Consider the following 20,708-nt stretch of genomic DNA (forward strand, 5'->3'; position numbering starts at 1 on the left):
AGAGCTGGCGGGGGTAGCGCGGCAGGAGGGGAGGCCTCACAGGTACCGTCGCCTCCCATAAATCCCTCACCTGGTAGGAGAAGCAGCGGGTGTGGGTTTGCCGTGGGGGCCAGGCAGTGTCCGCAGCCTTTCCTTAACTCCCCGGGGGAAGCCGCTCCAGGTCGCCGCAGGTGGGGCCGGGCCCGCCGCGGCCCGTACCACCAGAGCAGGTTGCCGCCCTTGGCCTTGGTGTTAAACAGGGGCGTCATGGTTTTAGAGGCTTTCTCCCGTGACCGTGGCGCCTGTGCCGAGCGGGTCCAGGGCCTGCTCGGTGCAGCTGCCTGGCTCCCGGGTGCCCCGGCGTTTAGACCCACTCAGGCAGCAAGCAGGCCCAGTTGGGGCCATCTGCCCCGCCTGAGCTGTGTGCTGTTGTTCACCTGTTAGCAGGGGTATGCACCTAAAGCACTGGCTAAAAGTAGTATTTGAAAGATCTTTTTTATTTGTATTAAAAGATTTTTAAAAGCTTTTAATGAAAAGTTAGTTGCACGTTTATATTTTATATTTCAAAGCTCCTCAATATGTTTGAACAAGCTCCAATTCTGTGACAGTCTCATATAATAATAGCTTGGTTTCTTTTCCCGTTTACTTTCTATGGCTTGGCTTCTGAGCAGGAGGCAAACCCAATGGTAGATGAAATACAGTAATGCAAACTGCAGCTTGCTACTGGCTTTAAATGTTTTAAGCAAAACATATCTGAAAAAGATGTATGGAGAATAGTTATGTGTAAAAGAGCATCACTCCTACTGTCTTCTCAGGAATGTGGTGCCTGCTGATACTGGTGGAATTGTCTTTTTTAGCCAGAGCCGTGGTGGGGGAGGGAGAGAAAGTATTTAAAAATTCTTTCAGATCTGTTGAAGAGTTCTGTTTTGAACCAAAATAAATATTTAATTGTAAGCTTTTTTTAAATTTCATTAGATTGATTGTGGTTTTTAAACAAAAAAGTAGTTGTGAATTAAAAAATTTAAAATTTCATTTTATAATGTTAGAGAGAACAGCTCTCTGAAATTTATGATAGTTTTTCCAGAGAATGCGGTCATGTCTGTGTTGCGGCAATATCCTAAGGAGCTCCCTGCTGTCACTGGCTTCACATCCTTTCCTGTACCATGCCAGTTTTAGCTTCTTCGCAGTGATGTGGTAAACCAGGTATAGGAACTGTTCCAGATGGAAAAATAACTTTTTTGTTTGCTGCTTGGTTATCATGCAGTAGGATCCATTTCCTCATAGGGCTGCACAAATGCTTAGCTGCTATATTGCAGGCATAGGGCAGGGGAATGTGATCCGTGTGAAGCTAAATGTGTATGTACAATCTTTTTTTCAGGTGGCTGGAAGTGATCTTTTTGTTGCGCCATTTTGAGAGTTACAGTGAGATTTCTATAGTACAGATAAATTTAAGCATCAAATAACAGTAGATTCAGACTCGCAGTCTACTGCCTTATGCAGGGATACTGAAAAAGTTTTATGTTCCTAGATTAAAGACAATTTGTGGAGAAAATGAAGTTGTTTACGTGATTTCTGTGATGAAGAAACCATAAATAATCAAGAGTTTTGAGTAGTGCCCTAGCTCGTCTCAAAAGTTAGAAAGGTACGTGTTTGATGTGTACTTAATGTACTCAGTTAGGCCTAGACAGCTGTAACTGACTTTTTCCTCTGTAGGCTTACAAAATTCACCCTTGGGCCCTATTTGTAACTTCTGATTTTTTTATATATTTACTATTTTTTCAAACTTTGTATGTCATCTAGCAAAATACAGAGGCTCTTCAGCACAAGCAGCATGCTTTCTACTGAGAAAGGTGAATCTGCCGCTTCCAAAGACAGCACCACTGAAGTGGCATCAAAGAGACAGGAGAGTACAGCAGAAACACCAAAGCAGAAGTTATTAGACCTTATTGGTAATATGAAAGTAGAAGTGAGCTACAGGAAGAAACTTGAACAGTTGAAAACACGCGAGATCAAAAAGCAAGCCACAGACAAGCTGGAAGGCCCCGACAGTGAAGGTCCTGCGCTCAGGAGAACTACCGAAGACATCCAGCGGTAAAGTATAACTAACTTTTCTTAGCTGGTTTTCTCCTTTTTTCAAGTCTTTGTTGTTGTTGTTGTTGTTGGTATCTTGGACAAAATAAAGCATCAAATGCCGTTTGCAAGTACGAAGAAGAATCTTGTAAGGGAAAGTAGTGTAGATTGCAGTAAATCACAGGGGAGAATCTGGACAAAAGATGTTGTATGCTTTTTACCATATGCTAACTTTTTCTGCGCTGAGACTCTTTGAAGGTAGCACTACCACCTGCCTGTGAAAAGCTGTTTTCGTGGCGGGGGGGAAAAATACTGTTCAGATGAAATAGAATAAAACCGAGCTAAGAATGGCATCACATTTGTCAAGGGTCACAAGTGACTCCCCTCCACAATGTGTTGTGGTTGTAAATGTATATGCAGGCTATATACACATTGCAGTGGGTTACAGCCTGTTTATAACCCTGCGGCTTTATGCCGCCTGTGGTCTTGAACGTTCAGGTCCGAGGGTCTGTGCAGTGGCATAGGGCTGCCATGTCCCCAGGTTTGAGAACAGGAGCTTGTTGGTGTCACTTGACAGTTGATGATTAGTGCAACATTGGACAAACCAAGCTGTCCCCCTGCAAACTGCCATTTGCAATAATGTGCAACTGTACCTTCTGAGTTATTAAGACATAAAATGACGGTACACAAATGTCAATTTAAATATATTAAAGCTTTTATTTTTTTCTATTTCCACATCTGTTGCATTTCTTACAGAGGCAAACCTTTAAATCGAGAACTGGTGCAGGCTGCTTCTGCAGTCGCATCTTCCCTGCCACTCAAGAAGAAACAGATAGAATCAGAACTACTTGCGCAGCTACGAAGACACGAAGAAACCACAGATAAACAGAAAAAAGGGGGAACTATTAACATACGGTCTGTATATTGAATATTATTCTCAATAATGTTTGGAATTCTGTTTTTACAATGTCATCTTGAAGATGATTGGGTTCTGTGTTGGAAAGATGGCCCTAAATATGCATTTGGACAGGTTATACTTGGGATTAATGAATATTTGGAACACTATTGGTTTGGTTATACCAAATTCTCAAAATCTTGCCATTCTCACTCTAAAATGATTTTGCGGAAAGTGAATTGTTTTCATGTCCAGGATCATTGCTTTCTTGGACAGGCTAGCAAAATAACAGGGTTGGGGGTTTTTTGTTGTTTCCAAGCTTCCAAAATTCTCTCACAATGGATGGATTTGTAGATGTTTCAGATGTTCTGTCTGGACTGGTGAATTTTCATGACAGCTCTGCAGAACTGAACTAGAGCAGTGCTATTTATAGCCCCACCCTTCCTTTCAAAACTTTCCAGTCAACCCAAGAAACTCGTCTCTTGGCTTAACTCCATTTCCAGTCTGGCTTTCAAACAGATGAGAAACATTTGTTTGGAAACTGAAATGGTTGTGCACACTGCTCTCTGGGATGATGGCTAAAGACAGATTTTTTTTGTTCTCTGTTTTTTTTTAAGCTAGTATTCAGGTAACTACTTAGGAAATAAGGCATTAAATCCAGGTGAAATGCTGAACTAAACATCAAATTGGATCTTCAGCAAAATAGGAATGCAAAACCTTTATTTATGGCTGTTTGTGGGGTGATCTGCAAACTGCTCATCTTAGTTTTAAATTATTCTGTGAAAATTACTTTGTCCTAACCCAGGATTTAAATTTGACCCATGTGTTAATATTTGTAGGTTGTTCTAGGGATCAGTAAAGGATCTGCTTTGTATGTTTATCAGAGTACAGTGTTATCAAACAGAGCAGCCAGCAAGCTAATGAAGTTTGTGGCTGCTTGCCTTTTAAATGAGTGAAAACTAAGGCAGAATGTGACAGATGCTTTCAAATAGGTTGAGTTAGATGGCTGCAAAGAGACTGGGGTATACAGTGCTTAGTGAATAACTGCTAAACAAAATGCATGTTCTTCAGAAGTTGTGAAGGGAAAAGAGAGAAACTATGCAAGCTTTCCTTTTAGCCTGTACTTATGATGCTCTACCAAGAGTGCTAATGGTGGTTGTGGAGAGCAGAAGGAAGTTCTCTCCAAATGTGGGAAGTCTGTGCTGTTTGAGGAGGAAGTGTGGTTTCAGGTAGTACGTGCAGGCATCTCCAAAGGCTGTGTGTGCTCTGCTTTTGTAATGTCCTCTGCTTTTGTAATGTCCTCTGTGCCTGAATATAGATGATCTTGAGAACTGGACAGCTTATCTCACCACAGGCATTTGGAGCAAAAATGAATAGATTTAAAGGTGAGAGGTCTGGCTGTTTTATGTAAAATTGATGTGTTTCTGCTTTTTTTGTGTGTGCAGTAGAGACACTTCGTAATGTAAGGAGAAAAAATAAGGACTATTTTATATAAAATATACAGTTCATTAAACTGCTCATTACCATTGAGGTTGTTCCATCTCTGTCACTGGGGTTTTTAGAACAGAGCACACAAACATCTTAAGAATGGCATTGGCTGTGGGTGGCCAACTTAATAGTAGTTAGAACCTACTTCAATTTCTGATGAGATGTTGGGGGACTGTACTGATACTGACTGAGCTAATAGGTGCAGTGGCTGACCTCATATATGCCTGCATCTATTCCTTAAGGTCTGTTCTTACATCTGTTCCTTACTCGTCTCTGATTGGGGTTGGTCTCCCTACTGGCAACAAGGGCTCGCTGCCCTCGCCACCCATTGCAGTTTTCCTGATGTGGCAGCTGTGGAAGAAAGGAGGCATCTGAGGAAGTTGTCTAAGCAAAACAGCTTTTTTTTTTTTTCTGCTGAGAGTTTAAATTCTTCAGAAATTTAAAAGCTGAAGTCCATGCAACTATGTAGAATGCCTGTATATAGCTGGTCAATGTGTTAAGATGTAGTGGTATGATATTTTATAACATGTTTGTGGATGAATCACTATGGTTAATAAAATGCATTTTCCTTAACCAAAACCAGCCTGTTTGGTTGGCTAGGAATTTCATAGCTGGCTTGCTCTGATTTGAGTTGGCAAGTTCTGCTCCCTGAAGCAGCTTTGTGAACTAGCTTACTTCTGCCTGGGAATATATAGAATTTATTTTTTTTAATTATATGCTGAAAAGTTCCAGTTTCTTTCTGAACCGTTAGGTGACAGTGTGAAACTCTGTCAGTGGATGAGTTTTCTAGCAACACCTGCTGATTTTCATGACTGAAAACTTTGTTGATAGTAACCTTTCACATTTATACTCTGAGGTGAATTTGGTACTTTTGGCTTTCTAATAAGTATTAAAAATGCTGCATTTAAAAAGTTCAGCAGCCCTTAGACTTGCTTGGGCATGACTTCATACTCCAAAATACGTCAGTCCACAGAAGACACTACAATGCTTCTACTGCATTAGACAGCGGTTACTTTTATTTATACATTATTATTTTGTGTTGTCTTTTATTTGACAGCAAGAGAATATGGGCAGTTTAACATTTAATTTTTTTCCATATAGGTTTTGCATTCAGTATACTGACACATTTTAAAAGCCAATATCTATTTCTCCATTATTTAAAACTATTTAAAAGTGAAGTACCTCCACAAGCATATAATGCTCAACTGCAAAAAATAAGGATACTGCTGTGGAGATTTATGAGGGTAGGAAATTAATTTTGCATTGTCTGGATCTTTTGGTTCGTACGGATTTATTTTTTTCCGCAGTATTGTGGCATGGCCTCCAGAGGTCACTGTTGTATGCACTCGTCTCATTGCCTTGTTTTGTAGACAGCGTGAGGACAGTGTGTTCACTCGGAGGGGAAAATATTAATGATACAAGAATTTATTTTTCTCAGTGTGGGATGAAGTTTCACTCAGTGGAAATTACAACAGCACTATACCAAAATAAAATCAGTGGCACTACAAGTTGAAATTTCAGCTCCTGTTTTGGGTGAAGAAGAAAAGTAATACAGAGCTTAGGCTAAAGTATATCCTAAGCTCCCTAAGTCTTTGATTTTAGGGTTACAATTATTTGTTGGTAATCAGGAAGGAGAGATAATCTGTGCTTGTTACAAAAGCTCTACCTCTTCCCATCTCTGAAAGGCAGAAGTATTTAGGAACTTAGCTTTTTAACCTCATGTTGGGACATGAGGTAATATCGTGTCATACTTAACCTCTGTAGGTCCACTGTGGTTGGGGCATGAATTTGCAATCTGATATTTATCTGTATTGAAGGCAATGATAACATCTTTGTAGTTTTATTTTTAATTAAGGAAGGGGCACTTTTGCTCATGGAGTAATGACTGTTGCTGCTAGAAATGTTCATATACCAATGATGGGGCGACATTAGGACTTCCAGTGAGAAATGTGATACCATTGACTGCATATTCTGATAGCTTGGTAGCATAGTCTGTCAAGAAGTACTGTGCAAGACCACAAATAACTCAAGGCTGGCTGTGAGAAGAGCTTCTCTGAGGAAGCCTGATCCCCCTGTAGCATGGGAACACTCCAGCTTTGTAGGTCACAGCCAAGCCAAGCAGTTGGGCAGGGCTGTGTGTCACTGACCTTAGGAATTATGTCCCAGTGACCCTCAGAAGTGTGTCAAGCCTCTGGCCCAGCACCAGCTTGCTAATGCCAGTAGGCACTTCATGGGGTAGTTTCTAGTGTGAGATACGCAAGTAGTCTGAGACTACTCTTGCTTTAAGATTAAGATGAAATTACTTAGAACACATTTACAGATGCCTTTCAGAGTAGGTACTTGAAGAGCCACAGTTCTTGTTCTGCCATTTCCAACCACATCTAAGACTGAAGAGAAATCCTACTGTGTTGCTGTGGCTGTTAGCTTTTACGATTTTCCAGAAGTATTTCTCTCTTGTTAAGAAAATCTGTTATGACTGAAACCACTAAAAACAGTGTGTGAACTTCATTCAGATTTTCGTAAAATGGATATGCAGTGTTTTTGACCTAATTTATTTCTGTTTTTTGGAAATATATGTGTGTCTTAAAACTCGAGCATTGCAATTTTGGATGACTGCATGTCACTGGAAGCTGTTGAGTGGAAATGTTAGCAGTGAGGAAGAGTTACCAGCTTGGTCTTTACCAACCAACAGACTTACCATTAAAGGGGACTAATCGGCAGAGGCAGAAAGGTGCTGTGTTTTGCCTTTTGTGTTCAGAATGAGCTGCAAACTGCTCTGGAAGAGATCAGAGCATTGATTCTTCAAGCATGATTTTGACTACAGAGTTATGAAGGAAGATGTGGCCTGTTAATGCTGTAATATGATTATGCAATGCAACAGATTGCAGTGGATCAGGAAAGGTGACCTACTTATTAGGGTGGCATGATTGACCCATGTCAGCTGATGTGTGAAGGCCAGCTTCCTTTTGGTCTGCAGCAGCACAGCTCTGTCCCTGGGCAGTGTTGGTTCCTGTCCAAAAAACTGGTGATTTTTATTTCGGCATATTCCTTGAATCCAGAGAAATTCCTCATTTACTTAAGCAAAACATGTGCACTTTGTGAATATTGATATGCAGATACATGAAATTCTTCTTTTAGTTGGAAACGAAATAATTTCAAAGAAAGTATTCATTGTAGATTTAGTAGGCTAAAATAGCACTTTTCATCTATATGGAATGTAACAACTAAGGTGGTTTAAAAAGTAAGACTTAAATCTTTTATGACTTAAAAATGGGTGTATTTTGTGAGGAATGTGTAATTCTGTCTTACAGAGGCTTATGAAACTAGTTGAGAGTAGAGCTTCTGGTTAATGCATGTGACAAACTTCCTTGCTTTGTTGATTTGTTGAGTTTCTACTGTCATGTTTTTAATTTCAGCAACGTTATTTCAGAAATGGCAGTTAAAAAGCAGTCCTCAGCTCCGAGAGGTGTAAGGATATCCAGTCGCATTTCCTTGGGGCTGGATGAGGATGGTCAAAGATTTGAGCCTGAAAGATTGTCACCTCGGTCTCTTGACTCCAGAAGGTATTTTTGTTATGTTTTCTTCCAATAGGAGTGTGCAAAAAATTAGTAATGTGTAATGGTTTAGATTTACTCGTACGTATTCATGTTACTGTGATACTCCAGAGCTTAAAGAAATTTTTAAAGTATTTTTCAAAAAAAGTGCTGTTAGCACTGAAATAAACTTCTGTGAGAACACATTAGCTACTGTTAACCAGCTGATCAAATAATGCGCACTTTTTAATATTAACTTCTAGGTAATTAAAAATACTTGGTGCTGAAATGTAGTTGTGTTTGTTTTCACTAGTTTAAAATATTCTCACTTAAGCATGATACAATTGTGTATCACTTAAGTTTTTGGGAAATGGAAGCTTTGAAGGCTTACTTTCATTCAATGGAAAACTTTGATATGTGTTCTATGTTTAGAACAGTTTCATCCATTCCGTTAAGGTTTTAAAGGGATTTTAAGGTTGATTTTTATTTTTTTTTTACCATCTTGTTGCAACTGGTAAGTCATTCTCTAATTTATTTCTCTGTCTGTGATACTATAATTGTCTATGAAATGAACTTTGTAATTTACATTATGATTTCAGGGTACTCCTAAAATTTATCTTGCTGCTGGTTATGTGGCCAGTCTATTTCTTAATGAACTAAGGAGTGCTCTTAATTTTATTTGGTTGTTTTTTTTTCACTACTGTAAGTTCTGCTTTCTTGCCTGCGGTCTTTTGATTTTCCCATGGCAGCTTATCATCTTATTCCTTCTCAGTATATTCTTTCTCTAGCAGTTCTGTTTTTAGTAAGATTAACTTCTTTAATCATTAATTGAATTTGCAAATTAATCCTGTTTTCTTGAGGTTAGGGGCTGGAAGTTAGGGGAGTTGTTTGAGTTTAGACAGATAATGCTGAAGGCAGAATTTGGATAACTAAGAAAAAAAAAAAAACCCATAAATTTATGGATGAGTAGATGGACAATATTCTGCCCTCTTTGGCTGAGGCATCTGTTTCAGTGTATCATAAACAGACGATTGTGACTTCCCATAAGGAACAAATTGTAACGTGTGCATTGAGCCATGTAGATCATGCAGAAACCTCGGAGATGTGGCTATAGCCAGTCGTTAGAAGAACTTGGCCTGCTTGTTGAAATGTTTCTGAGTAACTTCCTTATCCTTGAACTGCCAAACTATTAGGATGTATTAGGGAAGTATCTCTTGGGCCTCTTCGATGTTACAAGGCCAGCCAGCAGTGTTTTATTTTCCTTGTAGAAAGTGCAAGAGGGGCTTCTTGGAAGCTGAAGAAGTGGAAGAATGTTCTAGACCAAGCCTTCTGGACTGCGATGTATCTGTCCTGGGATTTTCATTCAGCTATAATGGAATTTACTTCATTATCAGTTGCTGAATACCTCTGTAGAGGTTTCTAATCTGAGGTTAATTATCAGGCAGAGTTAGTCGTATGAAAGTAATTCTGTTATTAGGCTTAACTGACTATGAGAAATACTTTATTCAAGATGTTGGATTAAAAGCTTTTCAAAGTTTGAAAGAACAGAAATAATATGATCTAGAAGTATAAACTCAAAACCTGAGCTGTTACATGCTTGTACAGTGAATATTATTTTATATCTTTGCTAAACTTTTCATTTATTTACATACTGCAAAGTAAAGTGAATTTCACTCATGCTTGAGAACATGTATTAAGTTTATATCTGAGAAGCTGTCTCGCCCTCTTTGTGTGATGAAACTGTACTTGGTATGTAACTTCAGGAACAGTACCTTAAAATAGTTTTTAAAATCCCTGTTATGAGCAAAATGTCTCCAGTTTCAGTCCTAAGATTTCTCCTGCATCCCTGAAGATCTAATGGGTATACTTATCTATTGATAGTATGAAGAGAATGGGTTAGGAAGAATATCTAAGTTTAAATTGAGTTAGTAGATTTCAGTGAAATGTGTGATGTTGCTTTATAGTAATTCGAACTAGTCGTCTTAAAATAAATGTTCTTCCAAGTCATGTTTGTATCTTTAGCCAATGTTACTGGGAGTTACACACAGATAGGAAAATATAATCCTAAATCAACATTCTTTTAGGGCTCTGTAATTAGATTGCTATGTGCTGAAATAGATCCAGGGTAGTTACATCAGTAAAATGTAATATGACAAGAGCAGGTTTGCAGAAATAGTTGTGGCCATCAGGAATCTGCAGTAAATCCAGAGAGGTGCGATTTTAAGGTCAGGAAGGGCAATTATTGCCAGGGTAACAGTGAATATCTAATAACATAAAGTAGGAACTATTAGAATTTCAGTGAAAACTTGGAAGATTGTCTGATCATTTGTTCTAAAGTTCACATTCTTTGTTTCCATTTTTAAGAAAATTGATTACTTGTTGAACTCTTGGGTTTTTCAAATTTTTTTTTAGTATCGGCTTGTGCTGAAGATGAATATGATTCAATATAGGTGTTCAGAGTGAAATATTTTTATATTCAGAAAAGAGACCATCGAGGTGTTAGTATTTAAGATATATCATACAGGTATACTTTGAGTGTTTGCCATGTGGCAGAGAAGGTGGCTGTGTAATCTTCCAGAAGGGCTATTTGTGTCATAAAGCAGGAACTGTTTGATTTAGCTGTTGCCTTTTCTCTTCCTAAATTGTGCAATATTTTTTACAAGGAAAAAACCCAAATCACCAGATTGACATTTTAGTTGCAGCTTTGTAAAATTGCTTGAGTACTGTGGTTTGATGCTGTTTACTGTTGTTCAGACTCCTGAAGATTTCAGTAAAAAATGACTGCAAATGTAATGTTTGATTTATGCTCATTCTTTCACACGGAAATGTTTTGGGAAGCTCTGTTACAGATGAATAATAAAGTCATAAACATTTTCTCTAGTTAAAAGCCTGAGGATTTAGTGAGAGTCACTATCTCTTTTTAAATTATTTTTCTTTTTATTTTTTTTGTCCTCCAGAGATCTGTTAGTTCATGAGAATATTTTGTGCTTTTAAATTTGTTATCTGGCAATGTTGTGAAGTGTTGTGAAATATCACTTTTCTTTTTTGTTTATAGAAGTCTCAAAGTGGGAAAGAGGCTTAATATATTCACTAAGGCTTCTACAGAAACAGAAAATGCACTGAAAACAGGTTAGTGGAAACTCAATAATGAAAAACCCGGTGAAGCCAAGTTCTGAATTTTTGGAATATCAAGAGATTCACTCTTGTGAAGGAGACTTATGACCTGTTAGCTTTCTGCTTTCAGACCTATTAAAAATGAATATTTTAATGTAACTCTGATTTTTAGTAACCAAAATTTTGATGCAATGTAATAGATTAATGTTTTCTGTAATCAGGACATTCTGTTACTGAACCTGAAGGGTAAAACCAGCTGTTTTTCACTAAGGCCAGTCTTTTTCCTGTGAGTATAAAACCAGCCTGGAGAATGGGTACGTTGGCTCCAATAGCTTCTTTGGTCAAGTTGCAAACTCACTGCGTTCATTTTATGGTAAAGAAACCCAAGGCTCTGATCCCAGGGAAGCAAACGTGGTTTACGGGTAGCTAAGCATAAGCAGGGTAGGAAGAATCAAGACCATGCATTTGATTGCTTTGTGGCCTTCTCTTGTTTAGTTTTCTATATGTAGCTTGAAAGGTCCTGTAAGGGGCTGACGAGCAGCGCCTTGCTTTACCTGCTGTGAAGCTCTTCATATATGTTTAGAATCAGAATGGTTTGTGTTAGAAGGGACCTTTAAAGCTCATCTAGTCCAACCCCCCTGCAGTGAGCAGGGATGTCTTCAACTAGAGCAGGTTGCTGAGAGCCCCATCCAACCTGGCCCTGAATGTTTGCAGGGATGGGCCTTCTATCATCTCTCTGGATAACCAGTGCCAGTGTTTCACCACCCTCATTATAAAGAAAATTGCCGTTTATATTTAGTCTGGATCTACCCTAATTCAGTTTAAAATCAGTCATATAAGGAACTCCCTCAATTTTCTGTCTGAACAATGCAACTGTGCATTTTTTGCACAGGTCTCAATGACGCTGATTTCCCTAAGCTATTCTGAGGCCCTTTGGAATAAAGACTTTATTCCAATGTAGTGACTTGGAACTATATATAACGCCAGCAGCTGTAGAAGAAACGGTATTCCTCTCTGGTATCTTAGAAAATGTTAGATACTTGTTTCTGTTTCAAGAGTAGGACTGTTAGTTTTTGCCAGACTCTAGCTGAGTAGTTTTCTCCTTTTTTTATTTTTTTTACACTTGAAACTGTGGGAAGAAATTAATTTGTTTACTTAACTTCTTTAGTAAAATGTCAGATAGTGCTATTTGCATGTTTTCAAGCAGCTGTGAGCTTTCTGAATGCAGTCGCTTCTGTGGTGGACTATGAAAGTTGCTTATTAGAATGGAGTTAAATTTGCTGTTTTTTAAGACTGCCAGTTGCCTTAAAATCAGGCCATTTTACATATAAAACATAATGAATGATGCAGCATTTGTTTTTAGCTATCTTGGCAAATGTCATGTTCAAGTAACTGGCGTTTGAGTTGAATCAAATTTACTCAGGTAAAATGGTGAGACTTTAACCTTTCTTTTTTTGCGTGAGCACAATGCAGATGCAAGGGCACATCGCAGTCTCCTTAGATAAAAAATTGTGACACACATTATTTTTTTTTAACACAAAGCTGAGAGATGTAAAAATTGTGTAAGAGAGCAAGTGGACTTTATCTGATTTGTAATTAGAGATTAAGAAGTAAACTTCTTTCAGCTGTTTATGTGCTGTTTCCTTGTTTAATTCCACATAGCCTTGAGGAAATCTACAACATATTCTAAGCCAGGAACCTTATTGCTTGGCTTACTAAGTCTGACGATAACAATTTCTTTTGCATTTTTTGGTATTTCTTGGGAAATATCAGCATGCTACTTGATACCTTGATTCATTTGCTTTCACTTTTTTGGCCCGTATTTGTTAATGAGTTAAAATGTTGTTTATACATGACGGAAAAGCAAGTTCTATGTTATGTATTGAATATTTATTTTGAAAACCTGAATAGTAACTGGAAAGAAAATTGGCATCCGGGCAAAAAAAATCTGTAACTGTTGACATAAAATATCAGTATTATTTTCTGTTTCACGGACGTGAAAATGTAGTGTTTGTCACCTTTAATGCAAGCTTGAAAAAATTAGTTTCTGTTCTCTTCTATTAGAAGATTTAGTAGTAGCACATTATTAGAAAGTATTCTTTAAGATGTGAACAATAATTTCATTCTGGTATGGTTTCTCATGTTGTCTTTTATCTGTATTTTATTCCTGCCTCCAGCCCTCAAATCAAAGTAGACAGCTAGGAAATACAGTTCTGGAAATTCCCCTGCTAAGGGAGAAATAATTTGAAAAAGTATCTTCTGATTTAACAAAAAAAAAGGAAACACTTTTCAGTAAATAAAAATACTGTTTGCCCTTTCATTTCGTTTTTTCTTAAAGGAAGGGGGAGATTTTATTTTTAATCCAGTGGAGTTGTAAGCCACTGAGCCAATGATGAAATGATGTCTTAGTTTCAAATACTTAAGAGTAGTGAAATAATAGTTTGACTGTGATCCATTTCAAATGGACGGTAACATTTGGATTCACACCAAGATCTCTGTTGCAAGGAGCTTAAGGTGAATTGATAATGGAGGGAGACAAGGAAACAACAACAAAAAAAGGCGTCAGGAAAGATGCATCCCTCAAGAGACTGTTTGATTTTGGGAGAAGAATAGGAAATCAGGATTTCTCAAGTCCAAGACACAAAAACTGGGGCCTTCTGAATGTTGGGGAAAGAATTGCCATTGTTTGTAGATTGAGCTGTCTCCCTGAAGGGTGTGTGAAGTACCTGAAAACTCGTGTAGTAAGCAAGATTCCTTTAGCAGAGTGCACCAGTCAAGTTCAGAGTTTGCGTGTGCAATTTGTGAAAGACAAAGAAGGACAAAAATTAAACTCCTGCTCATTGTGAAAGGCTTGAAAGTAAATTGTCTCCTAGGAGTTCAGAATATGTTTTCACCAGACATTTGAGAATTTATTGGACTTTCATTTCAACAGAGAATTCTCATTTGAGAAAGCTGATGCTGACATCTAAGGTAGAAAAATTTGCACAGCTGGAACCATTAGTCTCCGTAAAGGTCAATGTTAAAGGACTTTGTTTTAGCTAGCGAGAAGTCTTTGGCATGCTGACAGATCTTTACAAAATTTCTGTTCTAGTATCTTCACCAACAATCTGGGATCTGGAATTTGCGAAGGAGGTTGCAGCAATAACTGCACAGCCTCCCCGAAACGGTTTTGAGGAGATGATCCAGTGGACGAAAGAAGGAATACTGTGGGAGTTCCCAATCGACAATGAAGCTGGTACGTGCACTGTTGACTTTTATTATCTGTCTATATTTCTCCTTTTTGAGAATTAGAGCGTGTTATGACCTTTGACTTCTAACATAGTGTTTCAGCTATGAGTCATGCATTTGATAGTGAACAAGTATAACTTTTCAGCTGTTCCAAATCAGCGATGCTTCAGCTGGACTCATTCTGACACTGTTGAGGTGAAGTCCTGCAGGTGGTTTGGCTGATCTGAGGACTGTTTGCTGCCAAAAAGGGGAGAACTCACTCTCTCCTGATGCTGTCAACACCAAAAGGCCATTCGAGGGTATTACATAATGCCTTTTACTATGCAGCTTCTTTAAAGAGGCTTCTGGCAGAGGACAGGGAATGTTAAAACCGAAGTGTGTGTTTTATAATGCTGATTCTGTTCTTTGGTGCGGCTCTCAGGCTAGTGGCTGGCTAGATCCTAATCAGCTATCTGCCACTTCCATATCTGCACTGGCTGATTGCTAAACAGTTGCTTGCTTCCTTTGTTGTATCTGTTTCGTAAGAAAAAAGAGTCACAATATCCACTCACTCTGGGCATCTATCTTAACTAGACATCTTTGTGCACTGTATTTAGTTTTATTATCATTAAAAATAAAAAAGCAGCTCTGTATGAAGTTAAGCCAGCAGAGAGAGAGCAAGTGAGAGCAAATGTTAAGGAAAGGAAGAACTACAGAAAGCGAGTGTACACCTTAGGAATGGGGACTTCGTAACTTCAGGGAGAGCTTGGCTGTGGGTTTGGTTTTTTTAAAGACTTTAAAGACGTCAAACAAAACTACTTTAGAATGATTCAGTCACTGAAAGCAAACCAGGTTAGTATCTGAGGTCGTGAGTCTTTGAAAATCGGTCCTATACTGAGTTGCAAATTGCATAATGTGGTTCATTGTTTCTTAATGTTTATTCTCATCATAGTTTGGCAGTTTCTTCACAGAATTTAATCACTGCTCTCAGAATTGATTTGTTCCATCATGTAGAAATCTGAGTATACTCTAGTCATGTTTTTGCAGGCTTAAAACCACTGCGGCCAATGGTTTTTCTGTTGTTGTAATGTGGCTGGAACCCTGCTGTCTGGGGCCGTAAGTGGACCAGGCGTCTTTGGCCAATGGTTTTTCTGTTGCAGCAATGTGGCTGGATCCGTGCTGTCTGGGCTAGGGTGGCGAATGGACAAAGAGTCTTTACATGTACTTAAACAAGAATCTTCCTTGATTTGTCCACAATGACCAGTCATGTGGAAAATTCCAGTGGAGGGTTCCAAAATCTTTCACCTCTCGGGTTGAAATATCCAGTCAGTAAATTCCATCCTATCACACTGCCAGCCACAAGCTGTTAATCAGGTCAGGTGTGTGAAAGCGTAGTTAAAAGCTTGAGGACCTCGCTCCGGTTATTTCAACATACTGTACTTTCAGTGGCTCTGCAGAAGAACCATGTTAATTTTGCAGTTCTGTAACATTTGTCTCCCTCAATAGGCGGATGCTACCTCTGCTTGTTCTGTTATCAGAAAAATGTGTGATCTTTCGTTTATGCTACATACATATGTGTAATTAAATTTTCTATTTAGGAAGCACGTGTACTCAATTTTTAGCATTATGAGCCACATCTGAAGATGTGGCTAGGTGTACTGGGTTGCTGCAATGGCCACTCACAGTCTTCCCCCCTGCTGCCCTGTTGTCTGCTCCTGCCAGCGTGTCCTTTCCTTTCTCTGATGCAGTTCCATCTCCCTGACCTCTGATTAATTTTTGCTAGATTAGCAAACTATTAGTGTAGCTCACATAACATCATTCTCACTCTTCCTTCTTTCTGCTTGCTTCTTCTAGTAGCTTTAGTTCTGCTCCATGACTTGCCATGGTGAAGAGTTGGGAAAAACATTGATTTCTGCCCCCTTTATAAATTATTTCTGTGCATTTATGCCTTGATGATTTAAATCCTGAGGAGTGCAGTGATTAAAATGACAGTGCAGATAACTGGTGCTACTTTGCTTTAGCACTTCATTCTGAAGAGCAGATTCTTCTGGTGGGCCAGAGATTGTTATGGCAGAAGTGATAAGTTTGATGGAAGTCTTGGAAAATTAATGCCTCAGTTACCCCTGATGGCTTCTGCTGGCAAGAATTTGTCAAGTCCTGTTGTGGCTGTTTCGCTGAGGTGTAGTTTCCAACAGAGAAGCATTGGATTGGTTTGCCAGGAGAGGTGGCAAATGTTACACAGTCATTTTAGGTTGGGTTTGTTTTACTATTTCTGAGTCTATTCTAGGGACCTACTGTAAGGGCACAGTTTTTCTTGTTCTAAAAATCCTAGAAACGTAGAATGGTTTGAGTTGGAAGAGACCTTTAAAGATCATCTAGTCCACCCCCCTGCCATAATCAGGGACACCTCCCACAGGATGAGGATACTTGGTCCTCTTTATTTACTGTGAGCATGTCAACAAGACTTCCTGTAGGCGTGGACATCTGCATTTGAGATGTCATCTTTAAGGCAAAGTTTGTAATCTAGTGTTTTAGCTAGAGAACTTCTTTAGACTTTCCGTTTCGTGGTACATAAGGGATTGGAAGTAGGATATTGAGCATGGGTGACTTCCTCCTTTGAGGTTGATAAAGAAAATCCTCTACTTCAGACTCCCACCGTGCATATTCTTTCAAATTAAGTTTCTGAGGACGGTGCACGAGAGGCAGGCTTGCTCTTCCCATGCAGCTGGAGTTACGGCTTGCTGGGGGTGGGCGGACTGATTTGAGCATATCTTGTCTAATCAGTTCCCACCAGAGGTCTCTGCCTCTGATGCTTTGAGCAATTGTGATCTCTTCTTGTGATGCACACTTTACTTTTTTGAGGACTGAAATATGCGGTCTAAGTGAAATGTTTGGACTTAACACTTCATCCCCAAACCATACATTGTGTCTTTGACAAATGGGAGATCAAAATACATGACGTAAAAGTTCCTTCTGACCTGCGTTTTTGTGAGACTACAAATGGCTTAATTTCTTTTGAGTTAGAGAGGAAAATTGGTGAAATTATTAATGAGACGTACTCTCTCCTGATACGCTGTATCTGTTGCCAAAAGAAAAGCATCCAAAAGGCCAGGTTGTACCGTCAGTATTATTCAGATTCTTGCAGTACTGTCTTCATTGGTTTAGTTCTGGATTTTTGTGACCTGCGAAAGTATGGAAATCTGGAAAGGATGTTTGCTTGTGGAAGCAATCAGCAGCATCTGGCTGCAGTGAGATTCCACCTTCCTTCGGTGGGGAAAGGTGGTGTGAGTGGCATGGTAAAAGGAACATCTCTGTGCTTCTGTGAGTAGACGTAGGTTTCCAAGCAGAGTAGAAGTCCACCTCCTGAAGATGATGTGACTTTTTTTCCTTTTAACATAAGGGAAAAAGAAGGGAGCTTCTGAAGAAAGAAACACGTGTTCTTTTTCAGTCACAAAGGAGATGGTGTGTAGCTGACATTGATAGGCATTCACGTATTTCTGAGAAACATCTGTGAGAAAACTAGGTGTATTTCCCAAGTCCTTTGGGGATTGCAGTACCTAAAGTTTAAAACAGGAAAGAAACAATGTGCACTTAACGAATAGGATATACAGGCAGAGAGACTTCTCCATCCCAGTGATGCTCCTCTGGAATGGAGGAAGCTCTAACAAAGGAGGAAGCCTAGGACTGAAGTGGCTTCATTATGTGAGTTTTAATACTCCTCATTTAATGATGTCAAATAATACCATATATCCTAGCTAGTTCCAGACATAACTTACAAATCTGTAGCAGATTTGGATAACATAAAAACTTTCATATATCTCGTAACTGAAGAAAAATCTTTCACTTGCAAATTATAGTTTGTCTTGATTTTTTTATCTCAGAATTGTGAAAGCAGCCTTTTTTCTCTATGTAAGAATTTGTCTTGCCTTCTGTACGCTAGCATCGTAGTATGAACAACAGCAAAGGAAACCCACAGGACCAAGAACAAAAAATTACCATAGGATGGTTTGATCTCACAGAATCACAGAATCACAGAACGTTAGGGATTGGAAGGGACCTCAAAAGATCATCTAGTCCAATCCCCCTGCCGGAGCAGGAAGGATCTCTGTGTTTCATTAGAGATCTACAGTAATCCCTTGTCCCATGTTCCTGTGGATGCTTTTGAATGCATCATCTTTTGCACTGGTTGCAACTTTAAAAGGTAGCAGCTGGTGAGATACACATCTTTGCTTCGGCACACACTCACAGATTCCAGAAGTGTTAGAAAAACTATTTTCTATGCCCATTAGGTAGCCATAGGTTGTTAAAACCATGACTAGCAATAAACATGCAAGTCTGTGTTAGCTGTTAGTATTAGATACTTTAGGAGGTTGCCTCATTTGTTCAAGACAAGTTTGTGTTCTTTAACCCTCTGCAGAATTTAGGCAGAGTTTTCTTAAAGAATTTATTAAGAAAGTGTCCACAATATAAAAGATGTTACCCATGATGAATCAAAGTTTTCACATATTGAACAAAGAAGATTTTAAGCAAAAAAATGGATTTATTTTAAATTTTTTTTTCCTCTGACATTGGCCTTCTGAGAGGTTGCCAGTCAGAAAGTTGATTTAAATATTATTCTCATAAATGAGAGCAGAAAATGTAAGTAATATAGTAGACAGGAGTATGGTATATGCTGACATATTTTATGTGGAGGAAGAAATGAATGTCTTAAAATTGTGCAGTTTCTTCCACTTCTATGTTGGTTGGCTTAACTGTGCAAAATAATTTAAAGGCACAGAACCACTCATTTTACTAATTTAAGGTTTATTAGCAAACTATATCCTTTTTTACTTTAAATTTGCTGTTAAATTATAATAATGACACTGTCATTTTTTTGGTCCCTTCTGTTAGGGATGGAGGACGATGCTGAATTTCATGAACACATCTTTCTGGAGAAGCACCTCGAAGTCTTCCCCAAGCAAGGACCTATTCGTCACTTCATGGAGCTTGTCATCTGTGGGCTTTCGAAAAACCCGTACCTCAGCGTTAAACAGAAGATTGAACACATTGAGTGGTTCCACAGGTATTTTGAGGAAAAGAAGGAACTTCTTCAAGAGATTTGAGACTTGGGAAAGTACTTAACCTTGAAATGAAGAATGATTATGACAAAAGTGGTGATTTTTTGTAATGAAAATACTGTCAGTGCATGATAATCACGGAACCTGAAAGTTGTATTTTAAGTAATAAACTGAAAGGTCATACTTTCATGTGTGTATGTCCATGTCTATGTAGATATGTTTTGACAGCAACAGAAGGAACTGAAAAGTACGGCTTTTTTAGAATGTGCATTTAAAATTAGTTAATCAAAATTGTTTTCTTTAAAATTTGAAACTAATCTTTTGACCATACAAACTATTAGGTCTAATTCCGCTTCCTATACCCTTCACATTTGGTTTGATCATCTTTCCCATTCTGGAAAACTTGCAGTGCTTTCATTTTTAAAAACTCCTGATACAGCTCCAATTTTGAAAAGCTGTTACTGAGATGGTAACAGTTCATTTTGCTAATTCATTACATACACTGGTATTTGGATGTTATTAATCCCTTCTATTCTCCCTTCACTAATTATCTTTATTGGTTAATGTTACAATTTTTGGTCATGACTAAGTCATTTGAGTTGAATGCTTGTTAGTTCATCTGCTCAATGAAAGGCTATTGCATTCCTGAGGTGTGTGCGCAACGTAATACTGGTGAGTTGTGTCAAATGATGCAGGAAGTCTCTCCTACCATCCAAATATCCATTCTGAAGCTTTTGACCAACTTCCCATCGCTATTTTTTGTTTAAAAATGGGCCTGGTTGGATGTTGTGTTCCTCCTTGTTCGCTTGCATTCACTCCAACCACTTTTGCAGCTATTGGTCCCCAAAACACCCTCCTGTCTTTTTCTCACATTTCCTTGTAAGTCATGCAAGAAGGAGGAAGTTACAGAATGGAGGTAAAACACTGGGTGCTTATGCAAACTGATTTGCAAGAAAGCAAATGAAAAGGAAAGATTTGGCCTCTCTCTATGGATGAGAATATTGTTGCTGTGTTCTGCTCATCTGCAGGACATGAGTTTGCCCGTCTGGGAAAGGGCACGACTCGGGCTGTGGAAGGGAAAAGCAGCTTTTTGAGTTTCTAACTGTAAGAACAGCAAGTTTCAGACTTTGCAGATGTTTTCAGAGGCTTCCTGGCTTTGAAATGGAAAGAGTCAAAATTATAACAAAGTATCTCCATTTAGTACTAGGACAGTTCTGATTTTTTGGTTCAATACCCAGACATGTTTTACTTCAAAAATACCGTTCTTCCCAAATTTCTACCAAATAATGATGCACAGCCTATGTATTGCTGTATTTCAAGCCTTTTCTAAAACAAGGTGCAGTGACTTTGGATTCACCACGGCCT

The 20,708-nt window shown here is 38.7% G+C and overlaps 1 protein-coding gene across 1 annotated transcript; it reads left to right on the forward strand.

Moving 5' to 3' along the window:
• Window positions 1-1,909: 1,909 nt before the first annotated feature.
• On the forward strand, window positions 1,910-19,388 carry MRPS31 (mitochondrial ribosomal protein S31). The gene is made up of 6 exons (XM_010184456.1): window positions 1,910-2,070; window positions 2,806-2,964; window positions 7,849-7,995; window positions 11,021-11,094; window positions 14,171-14,314; window positions 19,177-19,388. Exons 1-6 carry the CDS (start codon window positions 1,934-1,936, stop codon window positions 19,386-19,388), a joined length of 873 nt encoding a protein of 290 aa, XP_010182758.1. The 5' UTR covers window positions 1,910-1,933.
• Window positions 19,389-20,708: the final 1,320 nt, after the last annotated feature.

The sequence above is a fragment of the Mesitornis unicolor genome, unplaced genomic scaffold, assembly GCF_000695765.1.
Source record: "Mesitornis unicolor isolate BGI_N332 unplaced genomic scaffold, ASM69576v1 scaffold43415, whole genome shotgun sequence".
Taxonomy (NCBI): Eukaryota; Metazoa; Chordata; class Aves; order Mesitornithiformes; family Mesitornithidae; genus Mesitornis; species Mesitornis unicolor.